Source organism: Hippopotamus amphibius, chromosome 3, assembly GCF_030028045.1.
Source record: "Hippopotamus amphibius kiboko isolate mHipAmp2 chromosome 3, mHipAmp2.hap2, whole genome shotgun sequence".
In the NCBI taxonomy this organism is placed as follows: Eukaryota; Metazoa; Chordata; class Mammalia; order Artiodactyla; family Hippopotamidae; genus Hippopotamus; species Hippopotamus amphibius.
Window position 1 is genome coordinate 47,635,548 of NC_080188.1, and position 16,400 is coordinate 47,651,947.

Here is a 16,400-nt window from a genome sequence, read left to right on the forward strand (position 1 = left end):
TTTAGCTGGGGAAGAGAGTAAAACGTGCCTTTCCGCCCTAGTGTTTCATGTGTTCCTGGAGCAGGAAAGTTAGCTCTGTTAACAGGGAGCATGGCTGAAGGCAAGGCTGCTGAGACCTGGATGCATGCGGTCCAGCCTTAGATTCTGCAGCTAACGGTACTCAGTAGAAATTTCAGCTTCGTGCAAAAGCTGACTGTTAGCTTTGGCTAATAACATCTCAGCATCTAGGATCTCCAGGTAACTAAGCATAGTACTCTCTTGGCATAGAGGCAGACTTAGTGAGGCACCCTGGCAGAAGGCTTCTCTGAGTTTGGCATGGATTTGCACAGTGATGGTTCATGTAGCCAGAACTTTTAAGTAAAAAGCCAGAAACTACAGTGCAGTGTGTGGGACCTTTAGTGCTTGTATCACTTGAGTTCATGAGACAAGGAGTTTGGAAATTGTACTCAGTGGAACAAACTGCAAGTCACTGAAAATTTCTTTCTTATTTAGGAATGAAAATTCCAGAACCTTTTTCACTACCTGGTAAGCAATGTTAGGCATGCTGGAGAGGAAGCTGCTAATTTGGGGAGTATAGATAAAATTGCCACCATTAGATATGCAGGGTAGGCTAAGTACTTTGCACAAGATCACGTGAGTGAAGGACCCAGGTCTCTTACCTTATGACCAAGTACCTATTTCTTAAAACTTGTGGTTCCTCAAGTGTTTTTCCAGTATGTTTATCATGGCACATTTAAGCTGCCTTTAAGATGTAACCATGAAAGCAGGTATTTTAAAAGTGTGAGGCTGCTGCTGAGGGCAGGGCCTTTGAGGGGCCTTAGGTTTCTATGGCCAGAGAAACTGAACAGTGTGACTCCTGTCAAGTCAAAAGGGCCTCAGAACTTCTGCTTATAGGGGAGGAAAAAAATTAAAAGGCCCTCAAACTTAATTTTTTTCCTGAGACAAGGAGAAGTTAAAAGATAATGTCCACTTTTTTTTTTTTTTTTTTTAACCAGAGAGCTATGGGCAGTAATAATACTTCTCTATGCCTCAGAATTGTCATCTTTCAAAGGTGGCTAACACATCATGTTACCTTATGGGGATATCTGTAAGGACTATAAAAACACGAAATCTCAGGATGCAAGCCCCTATCCAGCGCTTAAATCCTTTCTTCTGAGTTCATGTAGTGTTTTGAAAATAATTTTGGTAGGTTTTGTTATTATAGAATGATCATCTGTTAAGGAAATTAGATTTTTGGCATCTGCTAAAAGACATCCATCCACACAGTACTGAGCTTTGCCTAACGTTGCTGCCTTTGGATACTGTGTGCTGTGTACAGAAACAGCCATTCACAGTTCAGGACTTAAAGCACTGATAGACCCAGAGAGAGGTTCCAGCAACACTTTTATATTCACCCAGATTTGAACTATTGGACTTATTTGGCCACAACTTTGAAGTGAACCTCTAATGACACTGATGACACACTGTGTGTCTACATCTCTTCAGCTCGCTGGACCTGAGTTTGCATAGTACGCTCACTGGGACCTTACTAGGCACACTGGTTGTCTGAAAGGCAGCTGCTGAGCAGGGTGTGGGGGATGAACATGGTCTGTGTAGACAGACAGATCCAACTTCATGAAGTCTCTCCTCTGCCATTTTCCTCCGGATAACTTTGTGTAAGTTATTTCACTTTTCTGCACCTCTGCTTCTACATCTGTAAAACGAAGAAAATTTCTGTCTTGCAGGACTGATTAAAGTCCTAATGAGATAAAGTACTGACAGAATGAATGGTGGTTTAAAGTAGTAGTAAATGGTAGCTGCGTTTATTATTATCTAAAAATCTTTTTCTCTTTTAGGAATAAAAATGTTACAACCGGATGGAAAACCTGGTAATAAATTCTTTACTGGGGTGGAGGCACCATGGGGTTCTTTCCATAATCACTCAGTTAGCTCCATCTTAAGCGGTATGGGGGGAGGACACTTGAGCGGTACAGCTTCTGACATTCCAGTCTGTAAGCCAGAGGGGGAAGTGTTGAGAACTCCCTTCAGTGTGTGCAGCAGACTGCTTTTATGGCTCCGTGGGTCAGGCAGAGAAAAACACAGTTGACCTGAAGCTGGGACAGTTGACTTCCAGCTGCACCTGTCTATTCCAGAAGGGGACAGGAGGCTTCCCAGGATGCACAGGCTACTGTGAGAGGATCTGTAGTCACAGGAATAGCGTCATCAAAGAGGTGTGCAAACTGTACAGTGTGGGACCATCCGTACTGTGCTCCTTACTTCTCTCCATGTCCTCCAACAAAGAGGCTACTCACTTTTGCTGGGACTGTTTTGTATTGTGCCCTCTCCTAGAAAGCTGTGTGTAGTACAGGTTTTTAAAAAAGCGGTGTCAAAACATTTACATAGGATCTCATATAATCCAGTAAGAGGAATGTTGTTACCAATATTTCAGAGGTGAAAACATGAAATATAGGAAGTTAAGGAACCGGTAGAAGGCTAGAGTGAGACAGTCAAGACCCAGTTTTTGTTCATTTTTTGTCACATGACACTTGTCTTCTAGCTAGATGTAGTTATAGAAAATACACCTCTAATCTAGGCTTGTAGAATTGGCATTTGGCTTCAGAGCCGTCAAAATATGGCAGTATTGTAGTATTTCAATGCTAACACACTTGGAGTTAGAATAGCATAGTAAGTAAGAGCAGAGGCTTTGAAAGCAGGCATTGCTACCACTGATTACCTCTGTGATTTTATGCAAGTTTGGGGAACATCTGTATAATATGGATAACTCTGCTACCTACTAGGACTGTAAGAAGTAAAGGTGATAATGTGCACAAAGCATTTGATCAATGCTTGACACAGTAAGCATTCAATAAATGATAGGTGTTATGGTTTTGCTTGGGAATCTGAGTTAAATATGTAGAAAAAAGACTTTTCTGTAAACAAAATTTTAACCTTTCTTTTAATGGGAAAACACACATACATGGTAAAAAATTTCAAAGCATACAAATGAGTAAACACTAAGCCCTGCCCCCAATCCCACTTATACCTCTAACCCTAATGCCCTGCCCTTCAGTCCTGTACCCAGAGGTAAGCAAGTTTGCTTAATCATTTAATCAGATTTTTCTCTTTGGAATAAATATGTGTACAATGCAATTAACTCGAAATCTGCTTATATTTTAGAAGACAAAAGTCAAGATATCGACAATCCTAGTAAGAAATATCTCATTTCCTTAGTTGATAAATGTCTGTTTCTGCAATATAGAAAAACGAGAAATTTATTTTTTCTCAATAAAAGGAACAAAATCTCAAGAGTTTAAAGGATCATAACAGACTATAATGTCATATCCAAATGCTTATGTGTGCAAATGGTGGGGGCAACTTGACTTTGCTTCTTAAGGACTCATTTTCAACTATGTATATAAACTGTATTTTTTCGAGCAATGGTTCTCAACCCTATCAACCCAATTCTTTTTAGAACAAATATTTTATAAAGGTATCCTGAAATAAGATTCATAGAGAAGTCCCACTTGCACCCATAAAAAAAGTCAATATGATGTCCTAACCATATAGCAAAACTATATGCATTTCAATATGTAAATGCCTAGATTATTCTAGAAGACATAATGAAGTAGTCAGATGATTGTATTTACGCAAATAAATTTGGATTTAAGAGAGGACTGGAAGCTATTCTATACAAATATAAGAAAATGCAAGTGAAGAAATACCATGGGCACTAAATAGGAACTACTGTTTATTAAAACTATCCAAAAATATTTTGCTTATATGTAAAACTTAGGTTCTGGGTTTAAGCATGAACGTATATGTATGTCTAGCAATGCATTTGAAATTTATGTGGAAGTAGGTCGATATTTTCATTGTGCAAAACTGTCCAGAGCATTGCAGGATAGTAGCCTTCTACTTCCACCCCACTGCTGTGACAATCAGAAAAATACCCTGACAAATTTCCAAACTGCCTCTTAGGGGGCACAACAGCCCCTTTGAGAACCACTGCTCTGTAGTAACAAACTATGCATGAGTGCATCTGCCTGTCCGTTTTCCCCATCTGTATACCTATAACTGCATGTTCATAATTATGGCAAGTAAATTTATGAGTTGAAGGTTTTTATAACATTTACGAGCTATTTCTCTTGGTTTCACTTATGAAATGTGATCCCATTTGGATATTTCTGGTCAGTCTTCCCTTGTACAGTCTAAACCAAAACACAGTCAGAAGTCAGATATCTGTGTTAAGGGCAGTGTGAAACAGACCATCCTAGATGGCTGGACTCTCTCCACTAGTTCAGATGAAAGGGAAGCAGTTTTCTCCAGAGTAGTATTTTATGCATAGAGGGGAAAAAAACTTTTTATCAGCTTGCAGGGGTTAGTGTTTAAAAAAAAATGCAGCTATATTCCACTATATATTGGTAGAATATGCATATGAAATAACTATCTTACTTGAAATAGAAAGGACACAGAATTAAACTTTATCTTGCATATAAAGAAAATGAAAATTTAGCTGATTGGTGAATGTCTTCCCTTGTACAAAGATTACCAAGAAATTCTAGAGAACTTAACAAAAAATTACCTTGTCTACCTAAGATACTAAAAAGCCCGTGGGATCCTAGATAAAACCCAGATCAGCACACCCTGATGATATATATGAAAATATAGCCCCAAATCTGTAATGAAGTGTATTTATTTTAAAGTTGTCCCGGTTAGAAGGACTTCATGTAAGTTTCTAACAACTTGAATGTCTGTTCATGTATTCAGGACATGTGGTGTAGGTGGAAGAAACTTGATACTAAAGATGACGTGTCGATGACTGTGTGTTCTCATTAACAGCTCCAGCTCCAGCTCCAGCTCCAGGTCCCAAAACCCATCCCTCTGCATCTTCTGGCAAAATGCTCCTTCCACCGTTTGGGACATTCATCATTTTAATCAGTGCTTCTGCTATAAACCTTTGTTGATCTGTACTCTGATACATTCTTTATTACTTGAAATATGCTACAGGCATCCCACATAAGTCATCAAAAGGAATGACGTTTTATTTTTCACTTTTTGGCCGAAGTCAGTTGATAAAACGAGAATTGCATATTTGTTATTCACTTAGCAAATTCAGGTAGTTGACTCAGATGTCATAGAATTCATTTTTCACTTACTTCTGTATTAATCTTATGATTACAAAAAAAATTGTATATTTTTGATTTAATTCAATAAAAGACTTTAGAATTATTAGATATAATTTCAGTAGAATTGCTAGATATTAAAATATCAGTAATGCCTGTGGTTAACATGAATTTAATTCCTGAATTAGAATTTTAAAGGTATTTACTCATCTTTAAAAGATCAAACTTTGACTTCAAATAGTGTATTCTTTTTTTTTTTTTTTTGGCACACGGGCTTAGTTGCTCCGTGGCATGTGGGATCTTCCTGGAGCTGGGATCGAACCCGTGACCTCTGCATTGGTAGGCGGATTCTTAGCTACTGTGCCACCTAGGAAGCCCAAATAGTGTATTCTTTTAATCTCATTTTCCTTCTATATATGAACACTTTATATTTCTATGAACACAGTTTAGCAAGTATTTCACATATATAGTTCCTAACTTGAATCTCATGTTAACCCAGGAAGGCAGACAGTACTGAATGAGTATGTGGGCTCAATAAGCAAGGAAAATGAGTACCATACAGTACTCTTTTCCCCAAGGTATTGTGGTTGAACAGTGATTTAAGCATGGGTTTTGGTAACTGACACTTGTCTACACTGCCAATGTTTGAAAAAAGAACTTAAGGCCACTTTCAGAGATACAGAAAAACTACATGAAATTTAAACTAGGTGTTAGGGTTCAGTGTGCTTTAATTCTACCATTTACCTCTCTTCATGTTCAGAATTTTGAGTGGACTATCCAGAAGAACCTTAGCCAGTTCGTAGAACTTCTATAAATTGTGCTGGAGAACACAACTTAGTCCAGAGGCCAAAGTTGGTCTTTCCTTCTCATTTCCATCCAAATCTAAACTTGGATGTCAGTTGCTTGGAACACAACTCAGGTGCAGACCAAGTCCAGTTATCTAACCAGCTACGTGAACAAGGCCCACAGGCCGTGCCTTACATATGCAGTCACCAGCAGGGTCAAAACTTAGGAGGCTAACTGAGCCTGTCTCTGAAAGGCAGACCCCAAGCCCTGTCTAGGGCTTGTGAAATTAGAAACATAACAATTATGAGAGCACGATAAATGAAAGACTAGAGGAGTGAGCATGGTATGCGTGATCAGCCATCTGTCCAACAGAGACCGTGGCTCAGGGAGTAACAGTTCTCATCTATTAGATCACCAGCTCTTCCTACAGTAAGAGGGTGTGCAGAGGGGCAGGCACCGTCCATATTGAGCTACACGGATGAGAAAGAGGAGAGGTGTTATAAGAAACAGCCCCATGAACCTTGTTTGTGTCTCCTACTCAGCTGCTGGCTAGCTAGTCTTTTCCTCATCTGGACAGATTCCTTGAGTGGGATCTGGGGGAGGCCTCTGGATACACAGTGCCTCACACTCCTTGCCATCCTCAAAATAAACACAGTGGCAAGGTTCATGGGGCTGTTTCTGATAACACCTCTCATCATAAGCCAAAGCATTATGCAGAAACGCAGAGTTAAAGCAGTCCAAGAGGAGCCAACATGATACAGCCCAGGTGCACAGTTTGCAGTCAGAAGAATTGTTTAAAATTATCTAGTTGTTCAAGAATCACTATTGCACATTATCATGTTTAATTCAGATTTTTCAGTGTTTTCAGATACTATTGATGTATTAGAGAATTCTTTATCCTGGATGATATAAGAATAATTTTTATTTGCTGTTCCCTAGTCAAAATATATCAGTATTGATATACTTTCTTTAGGAGAGTAAAGTCAGACTTAAAACCAGGTTAAAACTGAAATTCTTGAGTTGTGATTATGATTTAATATTTGTGTGGACATGAACAGTCACTCTCCCAGAGCCAAAGAAACAAAGCACCAGACAGAATTATATAAAAAGTAACTATAATCAAGAATTTATTTATAAGTTTTCATCTTTTTTAGAAATAGGTTTAAAAAACAAAAAAGTTGCAAAAATGATAAAATGGTTTTTGTTATATCCTAATTGCTTAGGTGGGTTCTGTAAATTCCAAATAAGTAAAATAATATAAAAATATATTTTCATATCTTTATAGAATGAAAAGAAAACCACAATCATTAAATACTCTTGGATTTTTCTTTACTCCTCCCACAGATGAATTCACAAATATAAAAACTGACATACATTTACATTCTGAAGTACAAATCTCTGACAGCCAAGTAATTATAGTTTATTTTGTTATGTGCAAAGTAGACATTTCATATTCACTTGCTATGGAAAACAGAGTACAGGCTCAATGGAGAGTAATCATTAAACACTGATTATTTTTAAGAATGCTGTTGTAAAAATGTACAATAGTAAATATTTTTGGTAATTATGTACTGTTTTAAAGTAATTACAGCTTTTAGATGCAAATCTTTCAAAGGCTATCTGAAGAACAGTGAAGTGACAATTATTTCAGATTTGATGAATAATAATTTGTCAGTAACCTTCTCAAAAACCAAGTCAGAAGAGAGGACTGTTTCCCTTCTTCCCCCCTCCATGTGGTCAGTTTCCTTCTTAGGAAGGCCTGATGTAACAAGAAGATATATTTCACAAAGCTTTCAAGTTTGTGAACTGTCAACTGAAGACACCACCTCTGATGTGGATGGTTTCATTCAATCCATGTTCTACCAACTTTATATCTTCTAAGTCATCTTTTATGATGCTAATCAAGTGGCTAAGGCCTTCCTGTTGTTGTTTCAAATGCTAGAAGGAATTTTAAAAATATCAATGTATTTCGCTATTAAACTGCACACTACTCAGAAAAAAGGCTATTTTTCACTATTTTAACTAGCAACACAGCAGTTAGTGGCTGCTCTCATTATATGCATATTTAAACATTTGTACTATATCTCTTGCTAACACTTATACACAGTAAAATACTACTGTAAAAAACAATAAAATCAAATGTCAATGAATAATATCTAACAAATTTTACAAAAGATGTAGATTTTTAAAGATTCCTTTTATCAACCTTTGATAAAAAAACAAAGGTATATTAAAACAATGCAAGAAGGTACTCAAATACAGATGACTAGCAAAATAATCATTCTAATGAGGTATCACCTCACACCGATCAGAATGGCCATCATCACAAAGTCTGGAAACAACAAATGTTGGAGAGGGTGTGGAGAAAAGGGAACTCTCCTGCACTGTTGGTGGGAATGTAAGTTGGTACAGCCACTATGGAAAACAGTTTGGAGGTTCCTTAAAAAACTACAAATAGAACTACCATATGATCCAGTCATCCCACTACTGGGCATATACCCAAAGAAAACCATAATCCCAAAAGAAACTTGTACCATAATGTTTATTGCAGCACTATTTACAATAGCCAGGACATGGAAGCAACCTAAATGCCCAACAACAAATGAACAGATAAAGAAGATGTGGCATATATATACAATGGAATATTACTCAGCTATAAAAAGGGATGAGATGGAGCTATATGTAATGAGGTGGACAGACCTAGAGTCTGTCATACAGAGTGAAGTCAGAAAGACAAATATTGTATGCTAACTCACATATACGGAATCTAAAAATGGTACTGATGAACTCAGTGACAAGAACAAGGACGCAGGTGCAGAGAATGGACTGGAAAACTCAAGGTTTGGGAGGGGGCGGGGGGTGAAGGGGAAGCTGAGACGAAGCAAGAGAGTAGCACAGACATATATATGCTACCAACTGTAAAATAGCCAGTGGGAAGTTGTTATATAACAAAGGGAGTTCAACTCGAAGATGGAAGATGCCTTAGAGGACTGGGATGGGGGGGGGGGGGGGAGTCAAGGGAGGGAGGGAATACGGGGATATGTGTATAAAAACAGATGATTGAACTTGGTGAACCCCCCCTAAAATAATAAATAAATAATCATTCTGAAAACTGAGGATTTCCATGTTTTGAAGTACAAAAAGTATAAACTGTGACGATAATGGTGATAACTACAATTGCTAACATTTTAAAGTGTCCTTCCCAGGTGTTAAGGCAGCTTGAAGAGCTTCATTGGTATTAACTCACTTAAAATCTCTTTGAGCACACACTTTGGGGGTACCATTATTACCTCTTCTCTACAGATAAAGAAACTGAGATACAGGTGATGAGCCATGATACAATCCCAAAACAATATACTACTTTTCACCGTTTTAGGTAGGGGTTTATATTATTCCTAATTTTACTGCACACATAAAACTCTTTCATATGGTTGCTTATTCCAATATGCTGGAATCTTTCTCAGTCAATTTTATTGTAAACATGAATATAATCAAATGTATGTATACTTTTCGAGAACCTAGGAGCCAAACTAGTTTTCAGTTGCATAAAACAACAATATCCATTCTAAAGCACATAATAAAATCAGATTTGTTGATGACATTTATAACTACCTAAAATCCTCAGGGTCATACCAACCTGCCATGACAATTAGTCCTACCTAAAATGTTCCACAAAGTTTACCATCTTAATATATTTTTTCAGACACAGTTGATGGACAGACCTTATTAAACCAATCTCTGTTTACACCTATGAAAATAAGCTAGAGAAGCACTTCCCAACTTTTTCATAGAAAGTGAGCCTTAGACAAGTGGTTGGAGGTTTTGGCTACCCCAACCTCCACCCAGGTCCCCTGAGGGCTGACAGGATCAATAACTGTATATATTTATAATTTATATGTGGCATCATATAAGTTGGGAAGATAGGATATAGAGCAGTTACTTCTCAAACTTTAATGTGCACATGAATCACTCTATGATCAAGGAGGTCTGAAGTAAGGACTGAGATTCTGCAATTCCAATCACTTCCCAGGTGCTGCTGCTACCTGTACTTTAAGTAGCAGGTTCTAGGGTACTTTGGTGTCTGTATTACCTCTGAATTCATCTTTTTGGGGGAACAGGGAGAGAATGATTAACTTTTTTTTTGGTCGAAAAATATACATACAAAAATGTTCATTTTAACCATTTTTAAGTGTATAGTTCAGTAGCACTGACTAAATCATGTTGTGCAACAATCACTACCATCTATCTATAGAACTTTTTCATCTCAAACTGAAATTCTGTACCTATTAAGCACTAACCCCATTCCTCCTCCCCTCAGCCCCTGGCAATTACCATTCTACTCTCTATGAAATGGACTACTCTAGGTACCCCATATAAGTGGAATCCTACAACTTTTGTCCTTTTAAACTGGCTCATTTCACATAATGTCTTCAAAGTTCATCCATGTTGTAGTGTGTGTGTGAGAGAGAATTTCCTTCCTTTTTAAGGTTAATTCATTCCATAGTGTATATATACCATATTTTGTTTATTCATCCATCTGTGGACACTTGGATTGCTTCCACTTTGGCTACAGTGAATAATGCTTCTCTGAACATGGGTATACAAATAACTGTTTGACTCCCTGCTTTTTTTTTTTTTTTTGTGGCATACGGGCTTAGTTGCTCTGTGGCGTGTGGGATCTTCCTGGAGCAAGGATTGAACCTATGTCCCCTGCATTGGCAGGCGGATTCTTAACCACTGTGCCACCTAGGAAGCCCAAGTCCTTACTTTCTTTTAGGCATGTACCCAGAAACAGAACTGCTGGACTATATTGTAATTCTACGTGTAATATTTTGAGGAACCATTTTTCACAGTGGCTGCATGCGCCATTTTACATTGCCTCTAGCAATGCAAGAGGTTTCCATTTTCTTCACATCCTCTAAACACTTGTTACTTTCTATTTATTATTTTGTTTTGTTTTGTTTTTGGATGATAGCCATCCTAATGGATGTGAAGTGGCGAATTCACCTTTTTAAAAGTGCACTCTAGTGTAACACTTACCTGCTTGATTTCTCGTAACAGATCTGCATCTATGTAGTATCTTTCTTCAGATTTGACTGCTCCAAAATGATTCTGCATCCTGATTTGGGACATTAGTTCATTTAGTCGGCCCTAAAGATAATACTGAGTTGAATTACAACCACTCAAAACAGCAACCATTTCTAAAAGAGAATGTTTTATTTTAAAATGACAGGTACTAGTCTAATTAAAGGTGTCTTGGTTCTCCCTCTGTACATTATTTGAAACATTAATACAACCCCAAAACATCATGATTAAGAGTCTAGTTTAGAAAGGAAGTTTTGATTAAAGACAACAAATATTTAATAAAAACACGTATACAAAATTCCTCTCCGCCCCTCCCCCCCCCCGCCCAAATTCCTCTTTTTGAAGACCAAGTAACATTTCTTTGCAGATCCACCTGAAACAAATTCTCACTTTATGGTCTTGTAAGTGCTTACCTTAAACTGAGTAGGGGCATTTAGTTCACACTGAATTGTATCTAGCTGAACTCGCAACTGCTCTTCATCAGCTTGGATGGCATACCCACTCTTCCTCTGAATTTCCTGTTTAATTAGGACCTATACAAAGAAAACCCACCAAAAACAATAGAATCATCTTTTCAGTTATGTAAGTAATTTTATTACACATCAACTGTTGAAAGAAATTAGCTGAATACACTAACAACAGAATCATTAACAGTTCAAGATTTGAACTGTTTGCCCATTTTAATTAGGCAAGTTACATTTGTTACTTTTAATGACTACTTAATTTTCATGCATTATTAACCAATAATTTCTTGTATTGAGTATTCTCGTATTGAGTGGCATATATTTTATTTCTAGTTGACACTGTAAACAATGCTGTAATAAACATTTTTGTATATATAGCTCTATTTACTGGTATAGACTCCCAAGAATGAGACTGCCAGGTTTAAAAGTGTGTCTGTGTGTCAGTCTTTAGAAGATGCTAGACTACTTTTCCAAAGATCCTAACAACTTATATTCATAAGCCACATATAAGAGTACCCTTTTCTGCACATTCCTGTCAGCAAAAGGTGATGACTTTTAAATTTTTTGCAATCTAATGAGTATTAAAGACATCGCACAAATTTTTTTAAAAAAGTCGGTATTCCCTTGAATGCTTTTTGTTTTTTTTTGGCCGCACCACTTGGCTTGTGGGATTGAACCTGGGCATCCTGCCATGGAAGCACAGAATCATAACCACTGGACCACCAGGGAATTCCCCCCTTGAATGTTAAAGGACCATCTTTTAATGGTTAAGAACTACTTTGCATCTGCTCTTCTGTGAACTGCCTTTATGCATTCTTCGTCTGTATTTCAGTTGGGGTTTTTTAGATCAAATTATAGGATCTCTTTGTATAATATAAATGTTAACACTGCAACTAACATCAGTACTGTTTACAAATCCAAGTTTTTCTGAAATCACTTGACAAATGGCTTCTGTTATCTTTTACTATACAAAATTTTCTAATATTTTTGTGTATGGTGTGATATAGTAGTCTAATTTTATTTTTCAGATGAATAGCCAATTATTCTAAGCATTACTTATTAAATAAAACCACTGAATTGAAATACCACCTCTCTCATATTAAGATATGTGTGCATCTATTTCTGGATTCTCTGTTCTTTTCTATGGATCTTTTATGTCCAATCCTGTGCCAATCCCATATTGATTTGATTACAAGAGCTTTAAAATACGTTCTAAAATTTGAGAAAGCCAGTCCCCTTCACTATCGTTTTTGTTCCCCCAGAAGCTATTCTTAAAACAGTTATCTTTGGGACTTCCCTGGTGGCGCAGTGGTTGAGAATCTGCCTGCCAATGCAGGGCACACGGGTTCGATCCCTGGTCCAGGAAGATCCCACATGCCACAGAGCAACTAGGCCTGTGTGCCACAACTACTGAGCCTACACTCAAGAGCCCGTGAGACACAACTATTGAGCCCATGTGCCAAGAGCCCGAGCTCCACAAGAGAAATCACTGCAATGAGAAGCCCACATACCACAACGAAGAGTAGCCCCTGCTCGCCGCAACTAGAGAAAACCCGTGCAGCAACAAAGACCCAATGCAGCCAATAAATTAATTCTAAAAAGTCATCTTTATTTACAAACTGAAAGATTTTAATCAGTTTTTTAAAGGTGTAATTCATTTTTAAATTTTATAAAGGAGATAGTCTTCTCATCTAAAAAAATGGCTTGTGAAAACTTTAATTCAGATTGTGTACTTCCCTCAAATTTATTCCTAAGTATTTTACAGTTTTTTCATAATAGTGAAACATTTTCCTATTTCCATTAACAGTATAAAGAAACACTGATTTTTTGTACATTTACCTCATATTGAGCCATCTTAACACCTTAATTCTATAGTTTATTTCCTTGGATTTTCTAGATACATAATCATGTCATCAGCAAAAAGAGATAATCTCTTTTCAACGTTTAGTTAACTACCTTGCTCATTATATTTATGAAAACTTATATATTTTCCTTCCATGTGTTACTATAATAAATTATGATAATTATGATAAATTAGGCAAAGTGTATTCCTTTAGAATTTGATAAATAGCTGGACTCTCTTATATTTCACTTAGAATTTCTGCATTTGTTTTCTTTGGTCAGATTTATTGAGGTATAATCCACATACAGCAAAATTCACCCTTTTAAGGTGTATAGTTCTATGTATTTGGAAAAACACAAGTTACCATCACCACAATCAAGATATAGATCATTCCCATCACCCCCAAGAGTTCCCTCCTGCCTCGTGTAGTCTCCTTTCCCTTTACCTCCTGCTCCTAGCAACTACTGATCTGTTACCCACCTCTAGTTGTGCCTTTTGCATGAATCATAGAAATGGAATTATATCATATGTAGCCTTTCAGTCAGGCTTCTTTCGCTTAGCATAATTTGCATCTCTACTAGAATTAATGTTTATAAATTTTTATTTTGGGGTACTGAACACAGAGACATAAAATGCTGCCACTGCTCTGAAAAACAGTTTGGTAGTTCTCCAAAAGTTGAACATGGAGTTACCACATGATCAAGCAATTCTCACCCTAGGTTTACATATTTAAGAGAAACAAAGCATACATCCACACAAACACTTGTACACAAAGGTTAACAGCAATAGTATTAAATATTATTTATAACAGCCAAGAAGTGGAAATAACCAAAATGTTTATCAGTTGATGAACAGATAAATTAAAATGTGGTATAGTTATACAATGACTAAGAATAATACAACGAAATATTATTTAGCAATAAAAAGGAACGAAGTGCTGTTACAAGCTACAACATGAACCGTGAAAATGTGTGAACCGTGAAAATGTGTGAACGAAAGCCAGTGAAAAAAATCACATATCATATGATTCCATTTATATGAAGTATCCAAAATAGGCAAATCCATAGAAACAAAGTTTAGGGCGGGGGGGGAGGGGTGCGGTGTTGGGATGAAATGGGGAGTTGCTGCTGATGGATATGGAGTTCCTTTTGAGAGTGATGAAAATGTTCTAAAAGTGATTGTGGTTATGGTTGTACAAAATTGTGAATATACTAAAAATCACTGAATTATATTAAATAGGTGAGTTGTATGGTAAGTGAATTATCTCTCAATGAAACTTCAAAAAAAAAAGCTATATTTTTCTTTTTGTCTGAAATAAAGTAACTTTGGGTTTAGCTCTTTAATGGTTAAACAAAATTTAGCAATGAAGCTATCTGACTGACCTTGGTGCTTTTTCCACGGCTGATCTTTAATACTTTCCCAATTGCTTCTATGGTATTTGTCTATTTAAGATTTTTCTCTGTAGATCAATTTTAATAATTCCCATTTTGCTAGAAAATCATCCATTTTCTCTAACTTCTCAATTTATTGCCCTGAATTCCACTGCAGTATTTTCTTATTCTCTTGTATGTATCTGTGGTAATGTCTCCTTTCTCACTTCTAATTTTTCCTTCTTCAGGCTCTTAAGATGAGTCTTCTTTTCCTTCTCCAGACTCATGTTCAGCCATTTTAATGGTTTTTGTTTGTTTGTTTTAATTTATTTATTTGGCTGCACTAGGTCTTAGCTTCGGCAGGAGGGATTTCTTTAGTTGCAGCATCTTTAGTTGTGGCATACAAACTTGCAGTTGTGGCATGTGGGATCTAGTTCCCTGACCAGGGATTGAACCTGGGCCCCCTGCATTGGGAGTGCAGAGTGTTAGCCACTGGACCACCAGGGAAGTACCTTAATGGTCTTTTCAAAGAAACAGGTTTTCAATTTAATCTCTCTACTACGATTAATTTTTTTGTTTCAGTCATTTCACTATCTCTCTCTTATTGGTTTCTTTTGGCTTATCTTGTTAGTATTTTTCTAACTTAAGATCACTAAGTTCTTTATTTTTTGTATTTGTACTTTTTAAAAAATGAAGTTTTTTTAAGGCTAATAAATTTTCCTGAGTACAGCTTTTGCTGTATCCCATTTGATTCTGCTATGTAATGTTCGTTTTCAAGATCATTTCAATTTTTGTTGCTATTCATTCTTTTACTTCCTCTTGTTAATTTGAAAGTTCTATTGCTTTTCTTTCATTAACAGTTACACTCCCTTTTCTAGCACTCAAAATCAAAACTGTATTTTTCTGTTTTTATGAAGACCACAGAATAATGATCTGATGCATACTTTTCTTGCACCAAGATGACTTATTTTTCCACTGCTCCCCCCACCCCCAATAAAATGCTAATTTTAGAATATTTCCACTTGCTCTCTTCGAGAAGAGACGTTGGACCTCTCCTCCAACTTCTAAGTGTTAATGAGAAATTTTGGTACTTTCAGTTTCAGAGTTTTATTATTTCCTTTTAGTCTGTTTTCTTCTATTGCAAAAATTCATAATTAGTACTTCCATCACATATATAGTCTTATAAATGCTGGGGAAAAAAATCCAAATTACTACCTGTAAAGTTCTATGGGAAAGGTCCATGAGCTTCCTCTTGTATTGTGCAATTTTGGCCATAGTTGTAGTTTGATTCTTTTGTAATTCACCAATATCTTCAGAAATGATCTGTTTTTTTAAAAGAAAATTTTTTAAGGTAAATCAAATATAGGTATCACAATTATTTATCAGGTTTACCTATATGCAAAAGATGAGCCTAAGAGTCATCTCTGAAAATATAAACTTACTCCCTTCAAATCTCCTTTTATATTTCTTCCCCTTTGTAAATCTAAAAATTAAAAAGTACCATTCAAAAATTTCTTTAGAGCTCCAGGAAATTTAGAGATGAGGCAAAGTGTATAAAAAAAATAAAATATATACTTCAGAAATAATTAAGGAATTTGAAGTAATGCTGTGGAACAGAGCCAACAACCAGGCCATGAATGGAAAACATTAAGGTCTATAAAGTGACATGCAGGAGGGGCTTTAATAAACAATTAAATCTAACTACTTGCAGAAAATATAGTATATAGTCCAGTATTAAGTGTAACAGAAT

At 36.5% G+C, this 16,400-nt stretch overlaps 2 protein-coding genes across 4 annotated transcripts in view; one reads left to right on the forward strand and one right to left on the reverse strand.

Moving 5' to 3' along the window:
* The window catches only part of ART3 (ADP-ribosyltransferase 3 (inactive)), a 43,551-nt gene extending 38,608 nt beyond the window's left edge, over positions 1-4,943 (forward strand). Inside the window, exons 9-12 of the mRNA XM_057726641.1 lie at positions 493-525; positions 1,836-1,868; positions 3,157-3,186; positions 4,819-4,943. Of these exons, the coding sequence (XP_057582624.1) occupies positions 493-525; positions 1,836-1,868; positions 3,157-3,186; positions 4,819-4,943 (221 nt within the window). The remainder of the gene's footprint in view (positions 1-492; positions 526-1,835; positions 1,869-3,156; positions 3,187-4,818) is intronic.
* The window catches only part of NUP54 (nucleoporin 54), a 56,025-nt gene that overhangs the window by 18,012 nt on the left and 21,613 nt on the right, over positions 1-16,400 (reverse strand). The window contains exons 9-12 of one of the 3 annotated variants that reach the window (XM_057726639.1): positions 15,866-15,973; positions 11,387-11,506; positions 10,929-11,039; positions 6,987-7,826 (exon numbers count right to left, since the gene is read on the reverse strand). In XM_057726639.1, the coding sequence (XP_057582622.1) occupies positions 7,698-7,826; positions 10,929-11,039; positions 11,387-11,506; positions 15,866-15,973 (468 nt within the window). In that variant the 3' untranslated portion in view covers positions 6,987-7,697. Of the gene's footprint in view, positions 1-6,986; positions 7,827-10,928; positions 11,040-11,386; positions 11,507-15,865; positions 15,974-16,400 lie in introns of those variants that run through there. The other 2 variants (XM_057726640.1, XR_009052597.1) reach the window with 2 other exon arrangements.